Genomic DNA, 23748 nt, shown 5'->3' with positions numbered 1-23748 from the left:
ATTAACAGAATATACATATATTTTTTTAAATCTTTGTCAATTTCTGGTTATAATATAAGTTGGATTTTATTAATTATGATTTACAAATGATTACTGTGATTAACAGAACAAATGGAAATTGCAAAGTCAAAGGCACCTGTTGAGTTATTGAATTGGAATGATATTCAAAAGATGAAGTATTCATGGAATGTTGCATGTGAAGTTTTGAGACTTGCTTCACCCCTCCAAGGTGCTTTTAGAGAAGCACTGGTTGATTTCACATTCAACGGCTTCTACATTCCCAAAGGATGGAAGGTAATTTAATACTATGAAAATTAAATCTCATACAAAATTTGACGTTCTTGCATATCTTGTTTATTAACTTGATTTGACTTATATACACCAATAGTTTAAAGAATTTTTACACTGCCAATATATTCTAACATTTTGTAACATGTATCATTCCTTAGCTTCAAGCTTAAGGATAGTTACATCTAGGTGACAAGTTAACTTCACGTGTGTTTATTGAAGTTTACCCATTACGTACAACAGTAAAGTCATATATTAACTATGTTGCATTAAAGTAACTCAATTTTATCCATTAAAACAGTAAAGTGTTAAAAATTATTTTTTGTCACATTAAAATAACTGAACTTTATTTTATATAACAGTAAAGTAATTAAACTATTTTTTGTTGTATTATAATAACTTAATTTTATCCTCTATAATAATAAAGTCACAAAAGTTTACTCTCTCTATAATAGTAAAATAAAGTTTTGCCATTACAATTGATCAAGTTCAATCACTTTAATGCGACAAATTTAGTGACTTTGTTGTTATTATGAGTATAGATGAACTACTTTAATGTAATATAAAATTAATCTAAATTCTTAGTATAGTCAGATTTCTCCATAACAATCATCCTAAATAATATTTCACTAAAAAACCAATTAGTTATCTTTGGAAGCGAATTTTCATAATTATATTATATATTCTCTATAACAACATTTTGCTATAGCAGCCAAAAAGTATTTGGACAAACGATGTTATTATAGAGAAATTTAACTGTATATTCTCAAAGTTACTCACTGAAAGTAAATTCTCTCATTTTATGCAGCTATATTGGAGTGCCAACTCAACACACAAAAATCATGATTTTTTTCCAGAGCCAGATAAGTTTGATCCTTCAAGATTTGAGGGTTCTGGTCCAGCCCCTTATACATTTGTGCCATTTGGAGGAGGACCAAGAATGTGCCCCGGAAAAGAATATGCAAGACTTGAAATACTTGTTTTCATGCACCATTTAGTGAAAAGGTTCAAGTGGGAAAAAGTTATTGCTGATGAGAAAATTATTGTTGATCCAATGCCTGTTCCTGCTAAGGGACTTCCTGTTAGACTCTACCCTCACAAAGCTTAGTCAATCAAATAAATACTTATTCACATTGTGTGTTTACATCAGATTGATTTCGACTTATTATGATTAAGTAATTTGATGACAAAGTGAATATATATATATATTGATTGACCATGCTTGTGTATGTTATGCATTTGTTGATTAAGTGTAGAACACCATGTGCAGCGGGTAAGTTTTTACCGGTCAGCTATGTATATTAGTTTGGGATAAAAACTTATATACGTTCGGTGTTAACACCAAACTAATGCAAGACAAGTATCTTTTGAACATACATTTATCACAAGACTATGATTGTTTTTTTGCTATGTATTTTCACTTTAAATTGTAATCGTTAAAGTTAATTTATCAATTAGTTTGGTGTAATATTGTGCGCGAATAAGTATTTATCTAATCTCAACCTTTATTTAATGAAGTTTATATTTCGAGATGTTTTTTCTCGAAGATGTATACACCAGACTAGAACCTTGGTTTTCAATGTAAGGTGGCAGGCTAGTTTTCTATGGATTTGATATTCTTTTCTTTGGATATGAATAAATAGAGAGTTTATTAAGTTATGTGCACTTACTATTTAAGGATTTTTTATCAATAGATTAAGTTGATAGACAATAACAGATAATTCAGTAGGGGCTGATCTACCATTGAAGATACGGATTTTACAAACGGTAGAACTTAGTAGTTTGTTCTGGATCTTGGATCTATGTTAAGAAATTTACTTAATATGTATAAATAATCTATTATAAATTCAATTATTGTCATGTCTTAAAATTCAGAATCCATAAATTTAAAATTTTTGATGCACTCTGCTAAACTCAATAATGATAACTTGAAGATTGTAGTAATAACCAGTTAAATTGAACTAACAATATCTAAATTAGAATATATAACTTAAATCTATTAATAAATAAATAGATTAGCCAACCATGTTCTCTAGTTAGTTATATGCAAGTTCCAACTTGGACTTATAATTTCTTTCTCTCGAGTCCTAACATTCTTATCTTTCTTTATTATTTAGATAATTATTATTTAACAGATTTTTAAAGATTGAGATGTCTTTTTCTTGTACACCATTTAATAATATTGATCTAAATTTATAATTATAATTTGTGTACCAGTGCTTTGTTTGTTAGAAAACTGTAAATGGGTATTCTAACCTCAAAGGTGTGGAGTGATAGTGATGACTGGTCCACAATATTAGCTTCTTGTTCAAAAATTTTAAACCTCTTTGGTTATTTTGTAATTTGGGTCATTATATATTGTGATTTTGTACAACTCACTAAGTCAATGGGTCTTTGTTCATTCATTTTTCAAGCATGGCGTGAATACTATACTTCTTAATCACCTACTCCTCCCGTTTCATATGGTTTTTTTTAGCTTAAGCATACTTCTTAAGAAATTGTTTACTCATAAAAAATTAGAAGTGTTTTGTATTAACTTACTCCTAATTAAATGCCTAGAAAAAAAAGCTACTTAATAATTCTTGATTATATAAATAAGGGTAATTTTAAAAAAAAAAAAATAAGATCAATCTTCTGGAAATCTAAATCACTACTTATTTTGAAATAAAATGAAAAATCTAAAACACTATTTATCTAGAAATGGAGGAAGTAATACATAATTTACGGAAACAAAAAAATTCATTCCATGTCTTTGGTTAAATAAGGAGCAATCTCTGTCATCACCACATCTTTTGGTGGTGAGTGATGTTATTCTTTTTTAGCCAAGTTCAATGTATTTTTTCTCAAGCAAGCAAAATATCACACCAGATTAGCATAGTCTAGTGCCTATTAAAAGGCAAAACACTCGAAAGTTAAAGATAGAGACATTGCACACACCCACCAAATCCCTTAGTGGTATATAATATTACTCGTCTTGAGCCATATTCAATATATTTTTTCTCAAAAAGGCAAAATTATCACACCAGATTAGCGTCGTGTAGTGCTATTATAGGCGAAAGCATTTCCTACTTGAAATTTTTTGTTCCGGAAATTCGAACTTGAGACCTCCAATTAAAGACAGAGAAATCACATCCATTCACCGTATCATTTGTGACGTGTGATCAATATTGTTCCTTTCGAGCCAAGTTTATATTTTTTTTAAAAAAAAAAAAAAAAGTCACACCATTAAAAATATCCTTATGGAGTATTATGTGCCCTTTTTTTTGTTTTTCCTCTTCTTATAAGTGGGATTGATGTTTCCCAAAAAAAGAACAAAATTTCGAAAAAGTTTTCCGCTGCCAGGGTTCGAACCTGGATTCTTATAATCAAGATAGGAATTGCCAGTGCTACAGCGGAATTTGTTGTTATATGTCTGCCAACATAATTTACTGTATGATTTAGGAATGGAATCTCTCTCTACCTAAATATCACAAAAAGTGTATATCTTAATTTAAACAGGTTAAGATTAGTAAAGTAGATAGATTATTAGCTTGATATTCGTTAGTTTGTTAATGATTTTAATTATAAATATAGGTTATTGGCAATCATATATTGAATGTTTTTTTTGGCTTCCCACTCAGTGTCCGGTACACGTATTGGAGCCCGACTAATCCGAATTCGAGCCGTGTAGGCTCTTTCAGGGGAAGGACTCCTTACCAAAGACTTTTCCATACTCAGGGCTCGAACCGAGACCTCTGATTAAAGGAGGAGTAGTCTCATCCGCTGCATCACATCGTTTGGTGGTTATATTGAATGTTTTTCATGACCTTTGAAATTACGTTTTACTTTCTTGAATGTTTCTTTCTTTTCTTACATTTTACTTTCTTGAATAGTTCTTTCTTTTTTGTATTCTTTTTTATTTTCGGTATTCATATTGGGGCTCGATTTGATTTGGTTACGCATCAGAAAATCTCACATTAGGGGATAAAACACTCCCTAACAAAGACAACTCCATACAACCCTCTGATAAGGATGAAACCACAACACTTAATTGTTTTTTCTTGAATAGTTCCAATTCTGGAATTATGCAACTTTAGAAGAAGAAAAAAAACAAAACAAATGAAAAGTGGTCCAGTTACTATGATTTAAAGTTGTCATATCTATTTTGACTTCATTATTTTGATTGCCCAAATAAAATTTTCCGATAAACCAATGTCCATAGCTTCACTGTGTTCATAGAAACTACATTAAAATAATGTCTTAGTGCATGTATAACTCATAATCGTTATAGCTCATAGATTTTATGATGACGACAGTTTCTGTAACAAACCCAAACTCCTCATTGTATTAATAAGAACTTGAACACGATTATAACTTTGGAATAGTAATTGCAACACTCAAACTACTGAATTGCCATGAAAAATACTGAATAATAAGTAACTAGGGGTATAGATAAGAATGGGGATGAGAAGATACAAACACTTGAGAAGGGAGATGAGGAGAAACAGACTCTTTACTCAACAATAAGCATAAACCCATTTTTTTCAACTTCTAATCCTTTTTAACCAAACGCTATTTGGGCCTGGATAACAAATAAAACTCTTCCAACATTTTACTTGGCCCAATAATCTTTCAACATTTTACTTGGCCCAATAATCTCAATTGAATCAGTCTCATTCAGCCCTTCTAGCCCATAAACCCTTACGAAGTTAGTTTGATTCACAACAATTTCTACCTCTGATGTTAATTATGTTTGTACAATATAGTTTGTGTAAAGTATTCCCAAGGGTTCATAAAATCCTTCGACTACTCTACTAATAACCTTAAATTTTTAAGACATCTCAAATAATAATTTTAATATGAATTATTCTTGTCCTATTTTCCCATCCATATCAGTCACAAATCACAAACCATAAGTTTCTGATAGAGAGTTCGCCACGTGTATCATCCTTATTTATTATATATAGTATAGTTAAATACTTTTCAAGCACACATGTTCTTAACATTTAACATCTGATAAACATTCTGGATCCTCCTTGCTAAATTATAATCTTGCAATTCTTATGTATATTTGGGTCTAATGATTATAAAGCTATTGCATATAAAAACCTATAATTAAGTTTCATGTCGTTAAATCAATGTTTAGTTGTTAAAAGAGATACACAGAAGAACAATATAAAACTATTTATCCTTTTTCTTTCTACCATGACTACTTCTTAAGATCTTTTCACGTGTCAATAAAACACCATGATTGTCTCTTAGGGAATATTTGAATAAAATTAGAGTAAAGTCACATAATTATTCTAATAGTTGTTATCGGACTTGCTCTCATTCCTGAATTTTAAGTCCTTAGATCATGGACACACGCATTAGTCAACGCGATATCATTTGATTGGAAAATTTTACTGTATACACATAAATAATGTATGATGTCGCTTCATTGGAATTTTTATCAAACACACATATAAATAATGCGTAAAATAAGGTATTTTAAATGTCGATATCCGCTTAATAATAAACTACCTCACTATGCATTGGAATATTAACATATACTCCCTTTGTTTCAATTTATGTAAATTTATTTTCTTTTTCCGTCCTAAATGAAACATCTTTCCTAATTTTAAACAAATTCACTTTATGAAGATTTCACACTCAAATATTCAACACTTATTTCAATCACAAATTTTAAAAGTCTTCATTTTTTTTTAAATGTCGTCTTGCAATCAAATGAATATTAATTAATGAATTATATGTAAGTTATTCAGAAATAAAAAATTCGCCACCATAGTAAAGTGCACGTTTCCAATTCCTTTTTTTTTTTTTTTTTCTCTCTTTTATTGTATAGTATTTTCTTTTTCTTTTTACTAAAATGGCCAACTTGAGATGACTTGACAATTGACATCCCAAATAAGCACATACGCAACAGCAGTCAAAGATCCAATATTGACTTTAAGTGAAACACACAGAAATCCATGCTCACATGACATTTAGCATGTGAGTGACTATACCTTACGTATTCCATTGATGCAAAAAAAGAAAAGGTGAAGGAAAAATGAGATAAAGATTTGGCCTTTACCAATCTTCTGACAAATTCATTTTTTTAAAATTCAATTTACGGCGTAAGGTATGATCATATAAATTTTAAAAAGGTATAATCACTTCCAAAATTGTAAAAAAGTGATAGTAAAAATATATACGTTAATCATATAAATCTTAAACCTCTATAACATCATTGTTTATCCGAATATGTTATAACAAATGGTTACTATGACGAAATACTGTTTCAAAGGAAATTTAATTGTTAGAGTGAAATGTATAGAGAGGTCTGATAGTGTATCAGTAATTCCCTCAATTAAGTTCATTAATTTTATGATGTCATGTTTGCAACATAAATCTTGTTGAGATTATATATATTTCACAAAATCAAAATTGAGCAACATGTATTTATTCATAAATAGAAAATGTTTGACTTGTCCAACCACCATCTTGTCCGGTTCTTTCTTCTATATTTATTAGTATTTCCTTTAAATCCAAGATGGAAAAAATTATTAAATCTAATTTTATCTACAAATAAATACATCCACATTCCAAAATCATATTTTTAGTATGAATTTTTCCTCTTATATTCTCTTCTTTGCCTCACACATTATTGAGTTTTGATTGAGAAGTCATTGCCCATGTTATTTCTAATCAAATTAAGATGTTTTTTAATATGAACATTTTCAAATATGCCATATTGGACGAGTGTTTTAAACCCTTACTACTAATTCTAGTACAAATTGATCAAGTCACGTTAATACAAATATGACATAATTAATGAAAGGTCATGTTTATATTAAGCTCATGTGTCACAAAATTAAAAGACAAGTAATGAGTGCTTGTTCGTAAACCAAAAAAAAAAAGTTTGATTTATCTAACCACCATCTTGTCTCGTTCTTTCTTTGTAGTTATTAGTATATTCCTTAAATCTAAAGTGGAAGAAATCATTAAATCTAGCTTTATCTACAAATAAATACATTCACACCCCAAAATCACATTTTTAGTGTGATATTTCCTCTTCCATTAATTCAATTTACAACATAAAGTAAATTAATTATCTCATTTTCCTTTCATTTCTCATAGTGTGAAATAATATATTCCACAATTAATATTGGTTTTTTAGATTTGTGAAAAAACAATAGTGAAAAATGCCTACATTATTCATAAAAATCTCAAACCTCTCTATAACAATATTTTTTTATCACAACATTCTTTAAATAATGGTTGTTATAATTAACGAATACAAAAAACATATAATATAATATAACTTCTATATAAGAAAATCAATTTCAAAGAAACTTGATTCTTAGAGTGAAATGTTATGGATGATTGTCATAGAGATTTTGATTGTATGTCGTTAGTTTCCTCATTTAAGTTCATTAATTTTATGATGTCATGTTTGTAATGTAAATCTTGTTGAGATTATATGTCACAAAATCAAAACAAGTAACATGTGTTTATTCACAAATAAAAGGTGTTTGACTCGTTCAACCACTACCTTGTTTGATTCATTCTTTTATTTATTAGTATTTTCCTTAAATCCAAGGTAAGAAAAATCATTAAATCTAAGTTTATCTACAAATAAATACATCCACATCCCAAAATCATATTTTTAGTATGAATTTTTCCTCTTCTATTCCTACTTTGCCTGTCACAATTTATTAATTTTTGATTGAGAAGTCATAGCGCATGCTATTTTTTTTTTAAAATCAAATTAAGATACTTTTTAATGTGAAAGTTTTCAAATATATAATATTGGACAAGCGTTTTTAACCTTGTTACTAAATCTATTATATAACTTCTGCAATTCTATTTCCTTCATTCCAAAATATGTCATTTTAGTATAGAAAGTTAAATAAAGTCCAAACCAAAACCAATATTAAAGTATCAACAGAAAACTTATGTTTTGGGATTTAGAGGAAAAATACATAAAAGGTCATATAATTAAAAATTCACAATAAAAAATGTGAATTTTATGTGTGAATGCATTTAGTTGTAGATAAAGCTAGATTTAATGATTTTTTCCACTTTAAATTTATGGGATATACTAATAAATACAAACAGAGAACTAGACAAGATGATGGTTAGATGAATCAAACATTTTTTGTTTACCAACAAACACATGTTAATCTCTTTTATTTTTGTGACACATAATCTCAACAAAATTTATAATACAAACATGACATTATCTATTAATTAATGATGTCATGCTTGTATTAACATGACTTGATCAATATGTACTACTACCTCCTACAAATTGTGGCATCAAGAATTCAAAACAATAATTAGTAATTGTTTTCAATTATACTCTTATATTAAAGAACTTACTTCTTCTTAATTGCGCTTAATTCACAAACAACATCTAATAAATACGTGTAACTTAGTAAATGATATCTTGTATTTATTTTTCCTAATGAGCGTGAAAAAAGCTAAAGCAATGCATATTTTGGGACGGGGAGAGTAATACATATTGATGTAGTACATATTGATCTAAGTCATGTTAACACACATATAACACAATTAATAGAAAATGTCATGTTTGTGTTATAAATTTTGCGGAAATTATGTGTCGCAAAACTAAAAAGCGAGTAGCATGTGTTTGTTCATAAACAAAAAAAGTTTGATTCATCTAACCACCATCTTTTCTAGTTCTTTCTTTATATTTGTTAGTATATTCCTTAAATCCAAAGTGGAAAAAATCATTAGATCTAGCTTTATCTACAAATAAATACATTCACACCCCAAAATCATACTTTTAGTGTGAATTTCCCTCTTCCACTCCCTACTTTACCTGTCATAAGTCATTGATTTTTGATAGAAAGTCTCTCAATAAATCAACATGTTTTTAATGCAAATATTTCTAATATATAATATTTAGAAAACCCTTTTTTTCGAGTTTTGCAATTCTGGTGCATATTTGATTGTAATGCTAATAAAGCTAATGAATATCATTAACTTTTCATGCTTAAAATGATGTTGACTTGCATTGTATGACAACTTATTGCCTAGATGGTTTTGATTAACTGGACTTAGTTAAAGAAAGATCTCAAACACATTTATTCTGTTTCATGTTATCTAAGCTAATAAATAATAAGATTTATAATCAATCATAGGAGAACACCTTAGAACTATCTTTTATCAAGATTACCATTTAAGATTCTTTCACATCTCAATAGAACTACACAGTTAGTAAAAATACTTTTTATTTTTATTTTTTACTTTTTAAGAGTAAGTAATTTTCATAATGAGATGTACCTAAAATAAAACTACCACTTAAATTTTTTGAAAAGGCAACAACTAGAAAAATATCACTTATTATGAAACGGAGGAAATATTATTTTTCCATTCCATATGAATTTTAGCTCGATAACGTACGAGAGAGTTAACTATACTCAAAATTCAGAAATGAGAATTCCACACCATATTAAATCTACTTTTCTAATTTTATTTTTTAATTTTCTCTTTTTCTATTGGCTCAACTTGACGTGACATCCCAAACAAGTACATACGTAAAAGAAGTCCAAACAACAAATATTAAAGTAGGCCCATCATAAACTTCTGCTCACAAATTCTTGACATACGAGTGACTACACAATAGGTCTTCCCTTGATGAAAACAATATTTTTACTCAAAATTCAAAAAATGAATAATTCCACACCATATTAAATGCACTTTTCCAATTTCATCTTTTTATTTTCTTCTTTTTTCTCCAATTTTTTTTTTTTTTCAATTGGCTAACTTGACGTGACATCCGAAGTAGGATAAAATATCTAACGGTCTTGATTAAAGTGGGCCCACATAAACTACTACTCACAGGAACTTTAACGTGTAAGTGACTATACCCATAGGTCTTCCAGAATACCAAAAAAATAAAAATAAAGACGAAGATTAAAAACTATAGAGAGAGCTCTATATTGCTAAAACATTCATTCATTCATTCATTTGTATGTGTTTTTATCACAATTTTTTTGTCATGTGTCTTTAATTATAAAAAGTAATAATTATAACGTTTTAATTTTTAAATATATAAAGTTTTTTTTTTTAAATTAACTGTCATACTTTGAAACCTTTTTATTTTTTTTCCATATGAATTTTAGAAGTACGATAATAAGATATTTAGAATTTCATCTCTTTCTTTTCTTCTTTTTCCCCTCTTTTAATTGGCTTCAGTTGATGTAACTTCCCAGATAAGTATACGTAGATAGTTAACAGTTCTGACTAAAGTAGGCCCCACATTAACTCCTATCTCACATGAAAATTAAACGTGTCAAGACTACCCAATAGGTCTTCCCTTGATGTAAAAAATAAAATAAAAATATTCTTACTCAAAATTCAAAAAATAAAAGAATTCCATGCCATATTAAATGCACTTTTCCAATTTCATCTCTTTATTTTCCTCTCCTTTCTATTGGCTCAACTTGTCGTGACATCCCAACTCCCAAGTACTTACATACTCCCTCCGTTCCAAAAGAATTATCTTCCTTTCCTTTTTAGTCTGTCCCAAAAAGATTGACACCTTTCTATATTTAAAGACAATTTAACTGTACAAGATGATTTACAACCACACAAATATCTAAGACTTATTTTATCCCACACATTTCAGAACTCTTCCTTTATTTCTTAAACTCTATGCCAAGTCAAACTAAGATAATCTTTTTGAGATATCCCACCTTATCCTATTAATCTTGAGATTATTTTATCCCATCTTTTAGATGAGATAAATTAGTCTCCAGATAATTTTATCCGCGTACCAAACGACCACTTACGTACTAAAATATGCTCACATGAACTTTTAACATATGAGTGACTACACCATAGGTCTTCCCTTATTACAAAAAAAAAACAAAAAAACAAAAAAAGACGAAGACTAAACAAACTACTACTATCTCTCTCTCTCTATAGCTAAGACAATTCGTTTCATAACTCTGTGTGTGTGTGTGTGTTTCTTTTTTCTCTCTAAGTATAAATATTTATTTCTCTAATTGGTAATTAGCAGTTACGGTGTTTTGCAAATCATAATCGTAAAGTCAAGAAAGCTTCTATCGATCCTGGTAAATTTACCTTTTTATCCCTTCATTTTTTTTTTTACCTTCTTTGATCATTCATTTCCTTAATTTTTATTCAATTCAGGTTCTTATTAGTAGTTCTATTGTAAAAAAGTTTAGCTTTTGTGTATTTTTTTTTTGTTGTGTAATTTTGGAATTCGATGAAAGTAGAAATGTAGCGGTAAATTTACGTTTTTCTCCTTGATTTTGCCCTCTGATAATTAATTTTAGTAATTTTTGTGATTTGGAATTGAAATTTTTGTAATTGGAAGAAAAATGTAGGGGTGAAAATTGCAATTGGAGTTTTTTTAGTTCTATTTTTGACAAGGTTAGCTTTTTTTTTTTTTTGTCTTTCTGTGGTTTTGGAGTAGAAATGTAGAGGTAAATTACGTTTTTCTCCTTGATTTTGCCCTCTGATCATTAATTTTAGTAATTTTTGTAATTTGGGATTCAAATTTTTGTAATTGGAAGAAAAATGTATGGGTGAAAGTTGCAATTGGAGTTTTTTTTTAGTTCTATTTTTGATAAGTTTAGCTTTTTTTTTTTTTCTTTTTCTTCTGTGATTTTGGAGTAGAAATGTAGAGGTAAATTTATGGTTTTCTGCTTGATTTTGCCCTCTGATCATTAATTTTAGTAATTTTTGTAATTTGGAATTGAAATTTTTGTAATTGGAAGAAAAATGTAGGGGTGAAAGTTGCAATTGGAGTTTTTTTAGTTCTATTTTTGACAAGTTTAGGTTCTTTTTTTTTTTCTCTGATTTTGGAGTACAAATGTAGAGGTAAATTTACGTTTTCTCCTTGATTTTGCCCTCTGATCATTAATTTTAGTAATTTGGAATTGAAATTTTTGTAATTGGAAGAAAAATGTAGGGGTGAAAGTTGCAATTGGAGTTTTTTTAGTTCTATTTTTGACAAGTTTAGCTTTTTTTTTTTTTTTTTTTTTTTCCTCTGTGATTTTGGAGTAGAAATGTAGAGGTAAATTTACGTTTTTCTCCTTGATTTTGCCCTCTGATCATTAATTTTAGTAATTTTTGTAATTTGGAATTGAAATTTTTGTAATTGGAAAAAAAATGTTGGGGTGAAAGTTGCAATTGGAGTTTTTTTTAGTTCTATTTTTGATAAGTTTAGCTTTCTTTTTTTTTGGAGTAGAAATGTAAATTTACGTTTTTCTCCTTGATTTTAGCCCTCTGATCATTCATTTTTCTTAATTTTTTAAAGTTTTTTCTGTTCTATTTAAGGTTTTTCTTAGTTCTATGAGCCCGTTTGGATTAGCTGACTTTTAAGTGCTGAAAGTTATTTTATAAATAAACAGTTACGTGTTTGGATAAAAGTACTTAAAGGGGTTTTAGAAGTAAGGGTAGTATTGGAATTAACAGAAAATATAAGGGATAAAAGGGTAAAGTTGTTGGTTAAACCAAAATGGCTTTTAAGCCAAAAAAATAAGAGCCTGTTTGGATTAGCTAAAAAAAAAAGTGACTTTTAAGCAAAAGTGCTTAAAGTATTTTTTAACTGCCGAAAGTTATCTTATAAATAAGCAGTTACGTGTTTGGATAAAGGTGTTAAAAGGTTTTTTAGAAGTAAGGGTAGTATTGGAATTAATAGAAAATATAAGGGATAAAATGGGTAAAGTTGTTGGTCAAACCAAAATGGTTTTTAAGCCCAAAAAAAAAAAAAGTTGGGGTTGAGCAACTTTGTGATTTTGGCTTATTTTAAGCACTTTTTAACTTAATTTAAGCTGTTTTTTATTTTTGCTAAACACTCAAATAAGTAAATTTAGGTTTTTCTCCTTCATTTTGCCCTTGGATCATTCATTTACTGATATATTATTATTATTATTATTATTATTTTTTTTTTTTTTTTTTTTGAGTTTTGCTGTTTTCAAAATTGAGGTTTTCTTTAGTTCTATTTTTGACAATTTTTAGCTTCTTTTTTGTGTTTATTGAAAGTTTATTTTTAGAAAAATGTAGGGGTGAAAGTTGAAATTGGAGTTTTTATTTGTTCCTTAGTCTTATTAGTTCTTATTTTGACAAGTTTAGCTTCTTTAATTTATATTAATGTTTTTTGTTAATGTAATTTTGGAGTTGGCTGAAAGTTAATCTTCCTGGTTTTATGTTTATTTTGTTTTCAATTGAGGTTTCCGTTAGTTCTATTTTTGACAATTTTTTTTTTAAAATAAATTTAAGGGGTGTTTGGACATAAAGATGTAGCGGTAAATTTACGTTTTTATCCTTGATTTTTTTGTTTTCAATTGAGTTTTATTTTGACAAGTTTAGCTTCTTTTTTATTTGTTACTGTAATTTTGGAGTTAATCTTGCTGGTTTATGGTTAAAATTTGGGTTTTTTTCACTGCTTTGGGAAGAAAAATGTAAGGGTGAAAGTTGAAATTGGAATTTTATTAGTTCTATTTTTGACAAGTTTAGTTTTTTTATTTTTTTATTTTTTATTATTTAATAAATGCTTTATGTAATTTGGAGGTTGGTGGAAGTTTATCTTCATGGTTTATGTTTAAAGTTTGGAACTTTTTCGATTGAGGAAGTTTGAGTTGAAGATAATTGGAAGAAAAATGTAGGGGTGAGAGTTGAAATTGGAAGAAAAATGTAGGAATGAAAGTTGAAATTGGAGTTTTTCAAATTTACATTTTTCTTCTTGTATGCTTCTCATCATACTACGTCGATTGATACAGAGAGGAAACAAGGTTACTCTGTTTTACAAGTGTTTGTCCTTGTGAGCAGTGGCGGAGCCAGGATTTTAACAAAGGGGGTTAAAAAATATAAAGAAGCAGACAAACGAAGAAGCCAAGGGGGTTCAACGTCTACCATATATACATAAAAAATAATTTTCACCTTGTATATCCGGTGTAATTTTTCGCCGAAGGGGCGAATCCCCTTGGCTCTTACTAGCTCCGCCACTGCCTGTGAGTCTACTGAGAAGAATTGGGTCTTGGTGAACTAACCTTTTCCTTTCATGCTTTGCAGGTCTGTGGAGGTGCAGTTTGATTTTAGAAATCTTCATGCAGAAGAAATAAGTCAGATTGAAGCTTTTGTGGTGTAGCTGCTTTATCTGAAAAAAAATGTTGGAGGCTCCAAAATTTGTTGGTCTTATAGACCTAAATCAAAACCTGTCACAAAATTTTTACCATAAGCTTGGTGAAGGGTCAAACATGTCAATTGAGAGTTATGGTAGCTTGCAGATGAGTAATGGTGGAGGTTCTGTTGCAATGTCAATGGATAACAGCAGTGTTGGATCAAATAATTCTAACACCCGTATTTTAGACCACCAGGGCATCAATCGCGTCCACAACAACTATTCTGTTGCAGCTAGCGTAAACAGGGGGAGAGTTTCTAATGGGTTGAGCAATGATGCCCTTGCTCAAGCCTTGGTTGATCCTCGATTTCCCACCATTGGGCTTGAGAATTATGATGAGTGGACAATTGATTTGAGGAAGCTTACCATGGGACGAGCTTTTGCTCAAGGAGCTTTTGGAAAACTGTATAAGGGAACTTATAATGGTGAAGATGTTGCTATCAAGCTTCTAGAAAGGCCAGAACATGATCTTGAGAGGGCTCACTTGATGGAGCAGCAATTTCAGCAGGAGGTCACGATGTTGGCAAATTTGAAGCATCCAAATATAGTGCGATTTATTGGTGCATGTCGTAAACCCATGGTGTGGTGTATTGTGACTGAATATGCAAGAGGGGGTTCAGTGCGTCAGTTCCTAACGAGACGACATAACCGAGCTGTGCCATTGAAGTTAGCAGTTAAGCAGGCGTTGGATGTGGCAAGGGGGATGGAGTATGTTCATGGCCTGAATCTGATACACCGTGATCTGAAATCCGACAATCTACTGATTGCTGCTGACAAGTCAATCAAAATTGCAGACTTTGGTGTTGCTCGTATTGAGGTGCAGACTGAAGGAATGACACCAGAAACTGGAACTTACCGCTGGATGGCTCCGTAAGCATCTAGACTCTTTAGCAGCCTAGCTAAATCTTTAGCAGTTCCAGTTTTGGGCTTATTGAAAACCCTATACTAGAGCTCATAGCTTTTTGACATACTCTTTTTTTTTTTTCTTCTCCTTTTTATCAGTAAGCTTTTTAACGTAATCTTCTGGGATATGTTTAGCTTTGTAGGTTACGTTTAAAATTTTAATTTTTGTATTTGTGCATGTCAGAGACTAGCCATTATTCACCAAAGAATAAGGAGAAATCATAGCAAACATAGATATTTTCGTTCCAGCATGATATTTTAGAAATATTGTAGCATGCTGGATCCCTAATTTAGAACTGAAGCTAAAAGCATGGAGGTCGATGGGTTCAAGACGTGTATATCCTTTTGATCGGACCTCATTGATTGTGATTATATTTTCTACTGTATATGTGCTGTTGCTAAGAGGAAGAAATTGTTTCTTCCAGTCAAACTTTTTAACTTAGTTATGTGCCTGTTAATCAAGGTCAAAGACTTGATCGACTTAATTTTCTCTTTCAATTTCTTTCCCTCCTTTTTCCTTTTCCTTCTTGTCTGTGGCTTGTAATTTGATCAAGTTAGTCACATCCAATTGCCTGTCCTAGTTGTGAATGAAGTAGGTGCAAACCTTAGAGACGAGGGGTCAAATCACACCAGAGACAAAAATATTTCTTTCCATCTGCCTGAACCTTGGTGGGTGTAGTTACCCAATACTTGTGCTGGTGGGAGGTAGCAAGTACCGGTAAAATAATCGAGATGCACGCAAGCTGGCTGGGTTACCATTATCAAAAAAATAAAATTGCTTCTGGTTAGTCTAGCTGAAAAGGGTTGAGAGGTACATTAACTACCTCAATGGGTTCACTTTCAGGACATGTCTGAGAGATATGAACCATAATTCTGCTCTTATTGAATAGGTAGATGAAAGCTCTTTGGGAAGTATATTATCTCTCCTTTGTGATGTTGACCTTCCATCGTCATCTTTAGCATCACCTCTTTCTTCAGAGCAGTGGGGCTCTTTTGGAATGTTGTATGGGTAAGAAAGAGAATGGGAAGGTGTGAGTCACCAGATATCTCTCTCTTCATGGGATGACATACTTCCACATAGTAACATACTTAGGTTCGTTGCTGCTGGACAAACTTGAAAAGGAGAGGGGATGAAACTTTAATGTCTACTGACATATATCTCGCTTAGAGTGGAAATTGGTTGCCAAATGAAAGTTTTAAGTTTTATGTAGTCGAACAGTATTCCTGTTTGCTTGGATCATGCCAACTTTCTCAAAGCACTGGAATGAACCAGTTAAAGAAGGATTGCTTAAGACATGTTAATACACTGGTGTATCTGGAAGCAGCAGATAGATTTTAAGTTTGTGCAAGTGGAAGTCATTGCTCTGTTGGAGGATGTCTGCTTTGAAGGAATTAAGCAGAATTTATTAATCACTTTGGACTGTTAAAGTTCATGGAAAATGGTGTGGCTGGTGCTGCCTTATTATCAACTGAGGCGCTTTACCATTTATTTGGAGTCATTTCCGGGATGAAGATGATAATTTCTTCATTATGGTGGAAATTTTGGTCCTTAAGCAGGCATCATGGATGCTTTTCGATTACTCTCATCTTCTTTTGCATTGATTTGTGCTTCAATCCATGAACAGATGGGTGGATGCTTTAGTTTCGCGCCCGAGTATCTTATAAGGCAGCAACAGGGAATGTAGTGTTCTTGATAATAAGAGTGATAGACTTTTCTCCAAGATTGGCTTGTTCTCCTTCATAATTTGAAAAGATGCAAAGTAAAAAGGAGATTGGGAATTTAGTATGTGTTATAAGCAAGTACATGTATTCCTCTTTGCAAGTGTTCTGGAATTTCAGCATGGGAGGTATATCGAATCTTACTCGGTAATGATGATACTATGCTTGGCTTAATGCTTCTTTTGAAAGATTGCGAGTGGATGTGGAAGACTGGAAATAGCGCCTTTTATTCAATGTAGATATGTCCCTGAAGAGGCACAAAAATGCTAGGTGATTTCTTCCAATTTGCCTAAGTCTTGGAGGGCGAAATTACTTGATACTTGTGTTGGAGGGATATTTTGCAAGTACTTGGTAAAATTGTCGTCACCCTGCCACAGGCAAATACTTGGTATTTAAGTGGAGAAGGGTAAAGTGACAAACCCATGATCGACCGAGTTCCGAACCAGAGCCCATGATCTTCGAGGATTTCTCGGTTATCAAAAAAAAAAAACGTAAATAAGTTTATTCTTGGATATAATCAGAGGTCAACACTTTTGAGCCTCCCAACTTATTTATGCGATTGTTATAATCGTAATATTTAAGCGAACAATTAATGGGTTACTTTTTGGGGTAAGGTCAATTGTGTGTTCAAAAACAGAAATTGGTTACACCATAACTCACGTGTCGTCTTGCTCATTAACATCTCGGAAATATTCTGTCATAGTTAGGGCAGTCAAACCAACGCTCATACGAGCTCCCGACGGTTCATTCATCTAACCATACCTCTTTTAGTATCTTCACTAGCTCGAAGTTGGAAAGAAGTTTATTCTTCTGCAGATGTTTTTGGAAGGAACTCCACGAGGGCCTTACGGAAACAAACCTCTACAACGATAATGTGGATTCTCCTCTGAGGTTCTACATAGACTTTTTCTATTAAAAGACTCTCTCAATCTCTATGGAAAGGTACAAGTGGAATAATTGGCTCAATCTTCTCATGAACCTAAATCATTTGTTGAAATCTCCGATCATTTTTTACGTAGAGACGTCTTTTTAAAAAGCGTAAAAAGCGACAATGTGATGTTTCTAGACTCTACAACGGTTATGGGGATTCTTCGTCGAGTTGCTACATGGACTTGTTCCATCCATAGGACCATCTCAATCTCTACGAGAAGTTAGAAGTGGAATATTTGGCTCAATCTTATCATCACTCTAAATCATTTGCTGAAACCTCCGAGTATTCTTTGTGGAGAAAATCTTTTTAAAAGCAAAAAGCGACAAGGTCCATGGAGTTTGAAGTGAAAAACTAGAAGTGAAGCATACAAGTTATGGGAAAGTACATATACAAGTAATCTTCTCATGAGCCCGAGTCATTTGTCGAAACGTCCAATTATCGAAGGTAGTGTTCTTAAAAGCGAGAAATGCAAAAAGCGACAAGGTCCACGGAGTTTGAAGCAAAAAGCGAGAGTGAGGCGCACAAGCTACAAAAAGTAAATAATGCCAAACATATAAAGATTTAGTACTATAACAATGCAATTAAAACTGATTATTGCATCCAATTTACAATAATATTGATAATTCAACTCCTCAAAGTTGAAATTCAAAAAATTAGACCCTTACTCGTTAGGATCACTTTGCGCGTCATTGCTTAAAGTGCACACTTCTCTGAAGTGCATGGCTTCGAGCGATAATCCCTTACTTCACATTACTTAAAACGACGACTTTGAATATCAATGCCGGAGAGATGTGATTCATGAAGAAATCAATGCCCGGTAAAAAGAATAATAAGAATGCCTTGTTTGGTATTTAGTCTTACAACACGTCTTGCTAGACTTGATGTGACGAATTCCTTATTTTAGTTGAAGTTGATCTTTTAGAAACAAAAGGAGCACGAAAACCCTTAATGATTAACTAGTACAACTAGTTAAGTTGGGGAGAACCTGCCTATTGTGACTTAGTATTTCTGACGTCTTACTTTTATTTAGAGGCCGATCTAGGATTTCTAGAACATGGGTACACCACTAAAAAAAAAAAAGAAAAAAAAAAAAAAGGAGGGAAAATGTATTAAGTAGGAATTGATCCCTATTCCTCTAGGTAAATAACTCAACATTCAACCAAGTGCACCATGCAACATTCTTGGAGCATGGGTGTCATTAGTTAATATTATACCAATTATAGAAGATATGTATATAAACCACCTAGTTTTGCAGAGAGACCATGGTTTCACGTGCACCATGATTTACCAGATAAATCCGCCCCTGCTTTTAATGCCTTAGATTTCGTGCAATCCACTCGGGAGTTGGGAGACATTACCTGATTTTTTTGGACGATTTAATTGCTTCAAGTTGACTAAAAGTTGATCGAGTTATCACATTCTATGTTATAATGGTCCTTTGCATGAACATACTCGTCGAGTGGGTGTGCCATGGCCGAGCGTACTTCATGCAGACTCTTCAAAATACAGAAATTAACAAAAAAGAAAATCGCACATACCTATACCGATACTCTCATACATATGATAAAATACATACCCACAAACGAGTCCATGCCATATAATATGGATCACATGTTACCTTTATTTGCTGAAGAATAAGTATATTTGAAGCACCCAAAGGTGTGACCTAGTAGACAATAAAGTGGGTTGAGAACCACGCGGTCTTAGGCTATGTTGCTCGGACTCTTCAAAAATGTCGGCGGGTGCGCGTCGGATCCTTCAAATGTAGTGCATTTTTGAAGGATCCGACATGGGTGCGGTCAAGCTGGTCCGGACACCACGGTTATAAAAGAAAAATACTAAGTATATTTGAAACATTGCAAAATTTTAGATTTCTCCTAGAACTCATCTCCTCTGAAAATGATAGAAAAAATGAATGCATCAAATCTGTTTTGGGGGGCGGGGGTGTCCAAATGGGCTTGATTTGCCAACTCTGTTCATATGTATTAGAAACACCAAATTGATTTTAGAAGCACGCATAGGTACGTAAGAATATATTTTATGCATTACACGTGTATGAATAGATTGATTGTGGTATTAATTCATGCATTTGCATGGCTGATTGTTAAACTAAAATCTGTGTTTTATTGATTTCTGTCGAAAGATCTCCTTGGGTGGCACAATCTGGCATATAAGGTACAAAATTAATGACAACAAAGAAAATTATTTCAATTCATTTATTGTATTGTTTCCCTGATATTTGGAGTTTTCCTGTATTTGGAGTCTTATTTAAGAATTGCTAATCTTGATTTTCCTGGAGTCTTTAGGATACTGCCCTTGGAAGCTCAGTTATTTGTTTCTCAGGCATTTATGGCAGCTAGAATTTAAACCTTGAATTAGATCATCAATTCAGGATGAGAGTGAGAACATGATATAGAGTTGAATAAAATCCCTTTCCATCTGGTGGAGATTGATTATTTTATCAAGTTTTGAGGGTAGATTTACTGAATGATAGAGCTGGCATTTGTTGATTTCTTTTGTCCTGGACAGAAGTATCGTCATCAGTTTTCGTTTGGTTTTGTTTCTTACATAATGTTTGAGATGAAAGTACATTCTTTATGAGCTAAGTAAGTTGGAGATTAAGCTTTTGTTTTCTTGAGATACTGTGACAAACGGAGAAGTCTCTGTTTCTAATAGGGTTCTTGAGATACTGTGACAAACGGAGAAGTATCTGTTTCTAATAGGGCATTTCTTTTAGACACTAATCAAAGAATAGTGTTCATGTCTGCCTGAAATATTGTTGAAATGTCCGGGATTTAGGAGGTTGGCCTGGTGAGTGGTGATAATTTTGGTGAGCTGGTGCAGTCGTGAAGCACCACATCCCCGCGATAGTGGATGATGTAGTGAATATAAATCTTCTCTGTATGATAGTAATAGGCTAATATGCATGAATGACTTACCTTGGAAATATAGACGGAAGAATATGCTTGCTTTTGACCAAAGTTGATGTGATAATGAACAATCTTGCCAAAAAGAAAAAGATATTAAATGATCTTGCCTGAAAGGTGGGGATCGGATCTCAATATCTGGTAAAGCTTGTAGCTCTGTATGTGCAGCAGTTTCTGAAACTGTGTACAATTCTAATATACTGAAATTTTGACTCTAATTAACCTGAGAAATGAAGTTACATTTCAAGTTTCCTTTTGAAATGCTATTTATTCAACATTCTGCGGATCCTATCGTGTTTAACATTATCATTCTTTTTTGCTATTGTTCAAAGTTGTTAGCATCTGTGTATTGTTGTGGACTGCCTGAGCGCGTTTTTTGTTTTTGTTTTTGTAGGGAGATGATCCAGCACCGTCCATACACCCAGAAAGTTGATGTTTACAGTTTTGGCATTGTTCTATGGGAGCTTATAACAGGGATGCTTCCTTTCCAGAACATGACTGCTGTGCAGGCTGCTTTTGCTGTTGTCAACAAAGGTGTCCGTCCAACGATCCCCATTGAGTGTTTGCCTGTCTTATCTGAGATCATGATCCGCTGCTGGGATGCTGAGCCTGATAATAGGCCAACTTTCTCTCAGGTAGGGGTGTCAAATAGGCGCGTTGGATTGAGTTATTAAATGGACGGGTTATTGACCCGCCCATAAGTTATTTGGGCTGAAATGAGTTGGGTTAAACACCCCCCCCCCCTACCCCCACCAAAACAAAAACCAAACAACTTTTACTGAGTTTTAATTTCTCTGTTTGTTCTTTAATAATTTTTTAGTACCTAATAAAACTCTTTTTTTCTTTATTATGGCTATATATAACATATCAAAATAAAAATAATGTTTTTTTAAAAATATTTTGACAAGATTTTTTCATGCGTCGATTTGGGCTACATATCAGTCCAATTTTTTTATAGGCTGAAATAGGCTGAGCTAATAAATGGACGGGTCAATGACCAGTCCAAACTTGGGCTGGTTGGGCGAGTCATATTTTCATGGGCTAATTTTGCCATCTTACTCTCAGGTGGTCGGAATGCTTGAGGCGGCTGAGACAGAAATCATGACTACTGTCAGAAAGGCCCGTTTCAGGTGCTGCATTCAACCTATGACTACAGATTGATTCGGGAAGGAGGAAACTAGAGGCGAAAGATGCTGGATGGCAAAACTGATTTCGGTCCAGCATGTGTATCTATCAGGCATAATTTCTTTATTCAGATAGAAAAAGGGAGATAGTTATGAGAAAAACTTGAAACGTTTCTCTGTCGTATTTTGTTTCTTTTCTTTAAACCGTGGATTTAAGACGTTGACTAGTTGGTAATACAGGAGGATATTATGTGTATTTATGCGTGTCCTTTTGTGGCTGTGTTTGCTTATTTTTTCTCAAAGTAAATCAGGTTCCTAAATGCTGATCTATGGCCATGCCATTAGTTTTTGTGTTATGCTCTTATATTTGTATAAGGTACAGGAGAAATACAACGCCTAAAGAGCAGTAAGGCACATCTATGTCTATGGTAACTGGTAAGTGTGCAAATTTGCAGTATGGTAACTTTTCTGATAGTATTGTTTAGATTTTGGGGACCATAACTTCCTCAAACTCTTTTTGAAGGATGTATGGCCACTTTTCCTCCTTGTTTTTGAAAAAAATAGTCATTGTCTTTGAGGTTCAAATTTCGTAAGTGACAATTCCGATATTATCCGGGAGTTCCACTTTTCGGCCTAGTTTTTGGACCAAAACTTCCTCAAACTCTTTTTGAAGTGTGTATGGCCTCTTTTCGGCCTTGTTGTTTGAAAAATAGTCACCATCGTGGAGTTTCAAATTGCACAAGGAACACTCCGGACATTATTCAGGAGTTTCACTTGTGGAAGTTGCCCCAATTTGTTTTAGTGAGATCTCTGTATCATATGCTTATAGACAATTTCTTGTTTAATATACTACACACGCTTGGAAAAATTACTTTAGCTTTTAGATGTTTGGGTTCATAATGTAAATATTGAATTACAGTTCAAGAAACAGAAACCAAAACGCAACCACAAGACTCATTCATTTTCTAAGAATGTATTACATATTGAATTACAGTTCAAGAAACAGAAACCAAAACGCAACCACAAGACTCATTCATTTTCTAAGAATGTATTTTAATTGACTCTCAAAGACAACGTATTTAACTTGTTTTCCACTTGAGGTGAAAACTCCACCCAAAAGTCGTTTTGGTAAAATATGTAGAGTAAAATCTGCATATTTTACTTGTGCCGAGGATCTACCGGAAACATTTTAACCTCCCACGGTAGGGGTAAGGTTTGCGTACATTCTATCCTCCCTAGACGTTACTTTGTGGGATTTCACTAGATATGTTGTTGTTGTATTAGTTCTAACTAGTGAAATTCTCCGCTCTTCGGGATGTCCTAAAATACATGAGCTAATTTACAATCAGATAATATTTCATTACCAAAAGCTAATGACAAAGTAATATATATGCAACAAAAGAATTTAGATCATACACACAATTGAATGATTTTACTAGAATGCATATGTATACGCATATATTACTCCACAGAATATCCTCAACTCATAAGAGTTGCAAAAAGTCAAAACAGAAACAATTAAATGGGCACCAAGATGTAATGCCACTTCAGTGAGTTGAAAATAAAGAGTTATGAATATTACAAGTGAAGCAAATTTAAAGATTATAAATATTACAAGAGAAACAAATTTAGTCAATTTTTTTTTTAAATGAAGAGAATGGAGGCAAACTAAAAACAAGGTATGTATTATCGGGAAAAAATAAGCTTTTT

General features: G+C 32.2%; 2 protein-coding genes across 2 annotated transcripts in view; both read left to right on the top strand.

Moving 5' to 3' along the window:
• Positions 1-1439, top strand: part of LOC132030861 (beta-amyrin 28-monooxygenase-like) — a 4192-nt gene extending 2753 nt beyond the window's left edge. Inside the window, exons 2-3 of the mRNA XM_059420625.1 lie at positions 107-294; positions 1097-1439. Coding sequence (XP_059276608.1) covers positions 107-294; positions 1097-1396 — 488 coding nt within the window. The 3' untranslated portion in view covers positions 1397-1439. The remainder of the gene's footprint in view (positions 1-106; positions 295-1096) is intronic.
• A 9764-nt stretch (positions 1440-11203) lies between these two features.
• Positions 11204-22294, top strand: LOC132030859 (serine/threonine-protein kinase STY13-like). The gene is made up of 4 exons (XM_059420624.1): positions 11204-11357; positions 14326-15304; positions 21309-21549; positions 21980-22294. Exons 2-4 carry the CDS (start codon positions 14421-14423, stop codon positions 22073-22075), a joined length of 1221 nt encoding a protein of 406 aa, XP_059276607.1. The 5' UTR covers positions 11204-11357; positions 14326-14420; the 3' UTR covers positions 22076-22294.
• Positions 22295-23748: the final 1454 nt, after the last annotated feature.

The sequence above is a fragment of the Lycium ferocissimum genome, chromosome 9, assembly GCF_029784015.1.
Source record: "Lycium ferocissimum isolate CSIRO_LF1 chromosome 9, AGI_CSIRO_Lferr_CH_V1, whole genome shotgun sequence".
NCBI lineage: Eukaryota > Viridiplantae > Streptophyta > Magnoliopsida > Solanales > Solanaceae > Lycium > Lycium ferocissimum.
The sequence above is the reverse complement of the archived record's forward strand: the minus strand, read 5'-3'. Positions and strand labels throughout refer to the sequence as shown.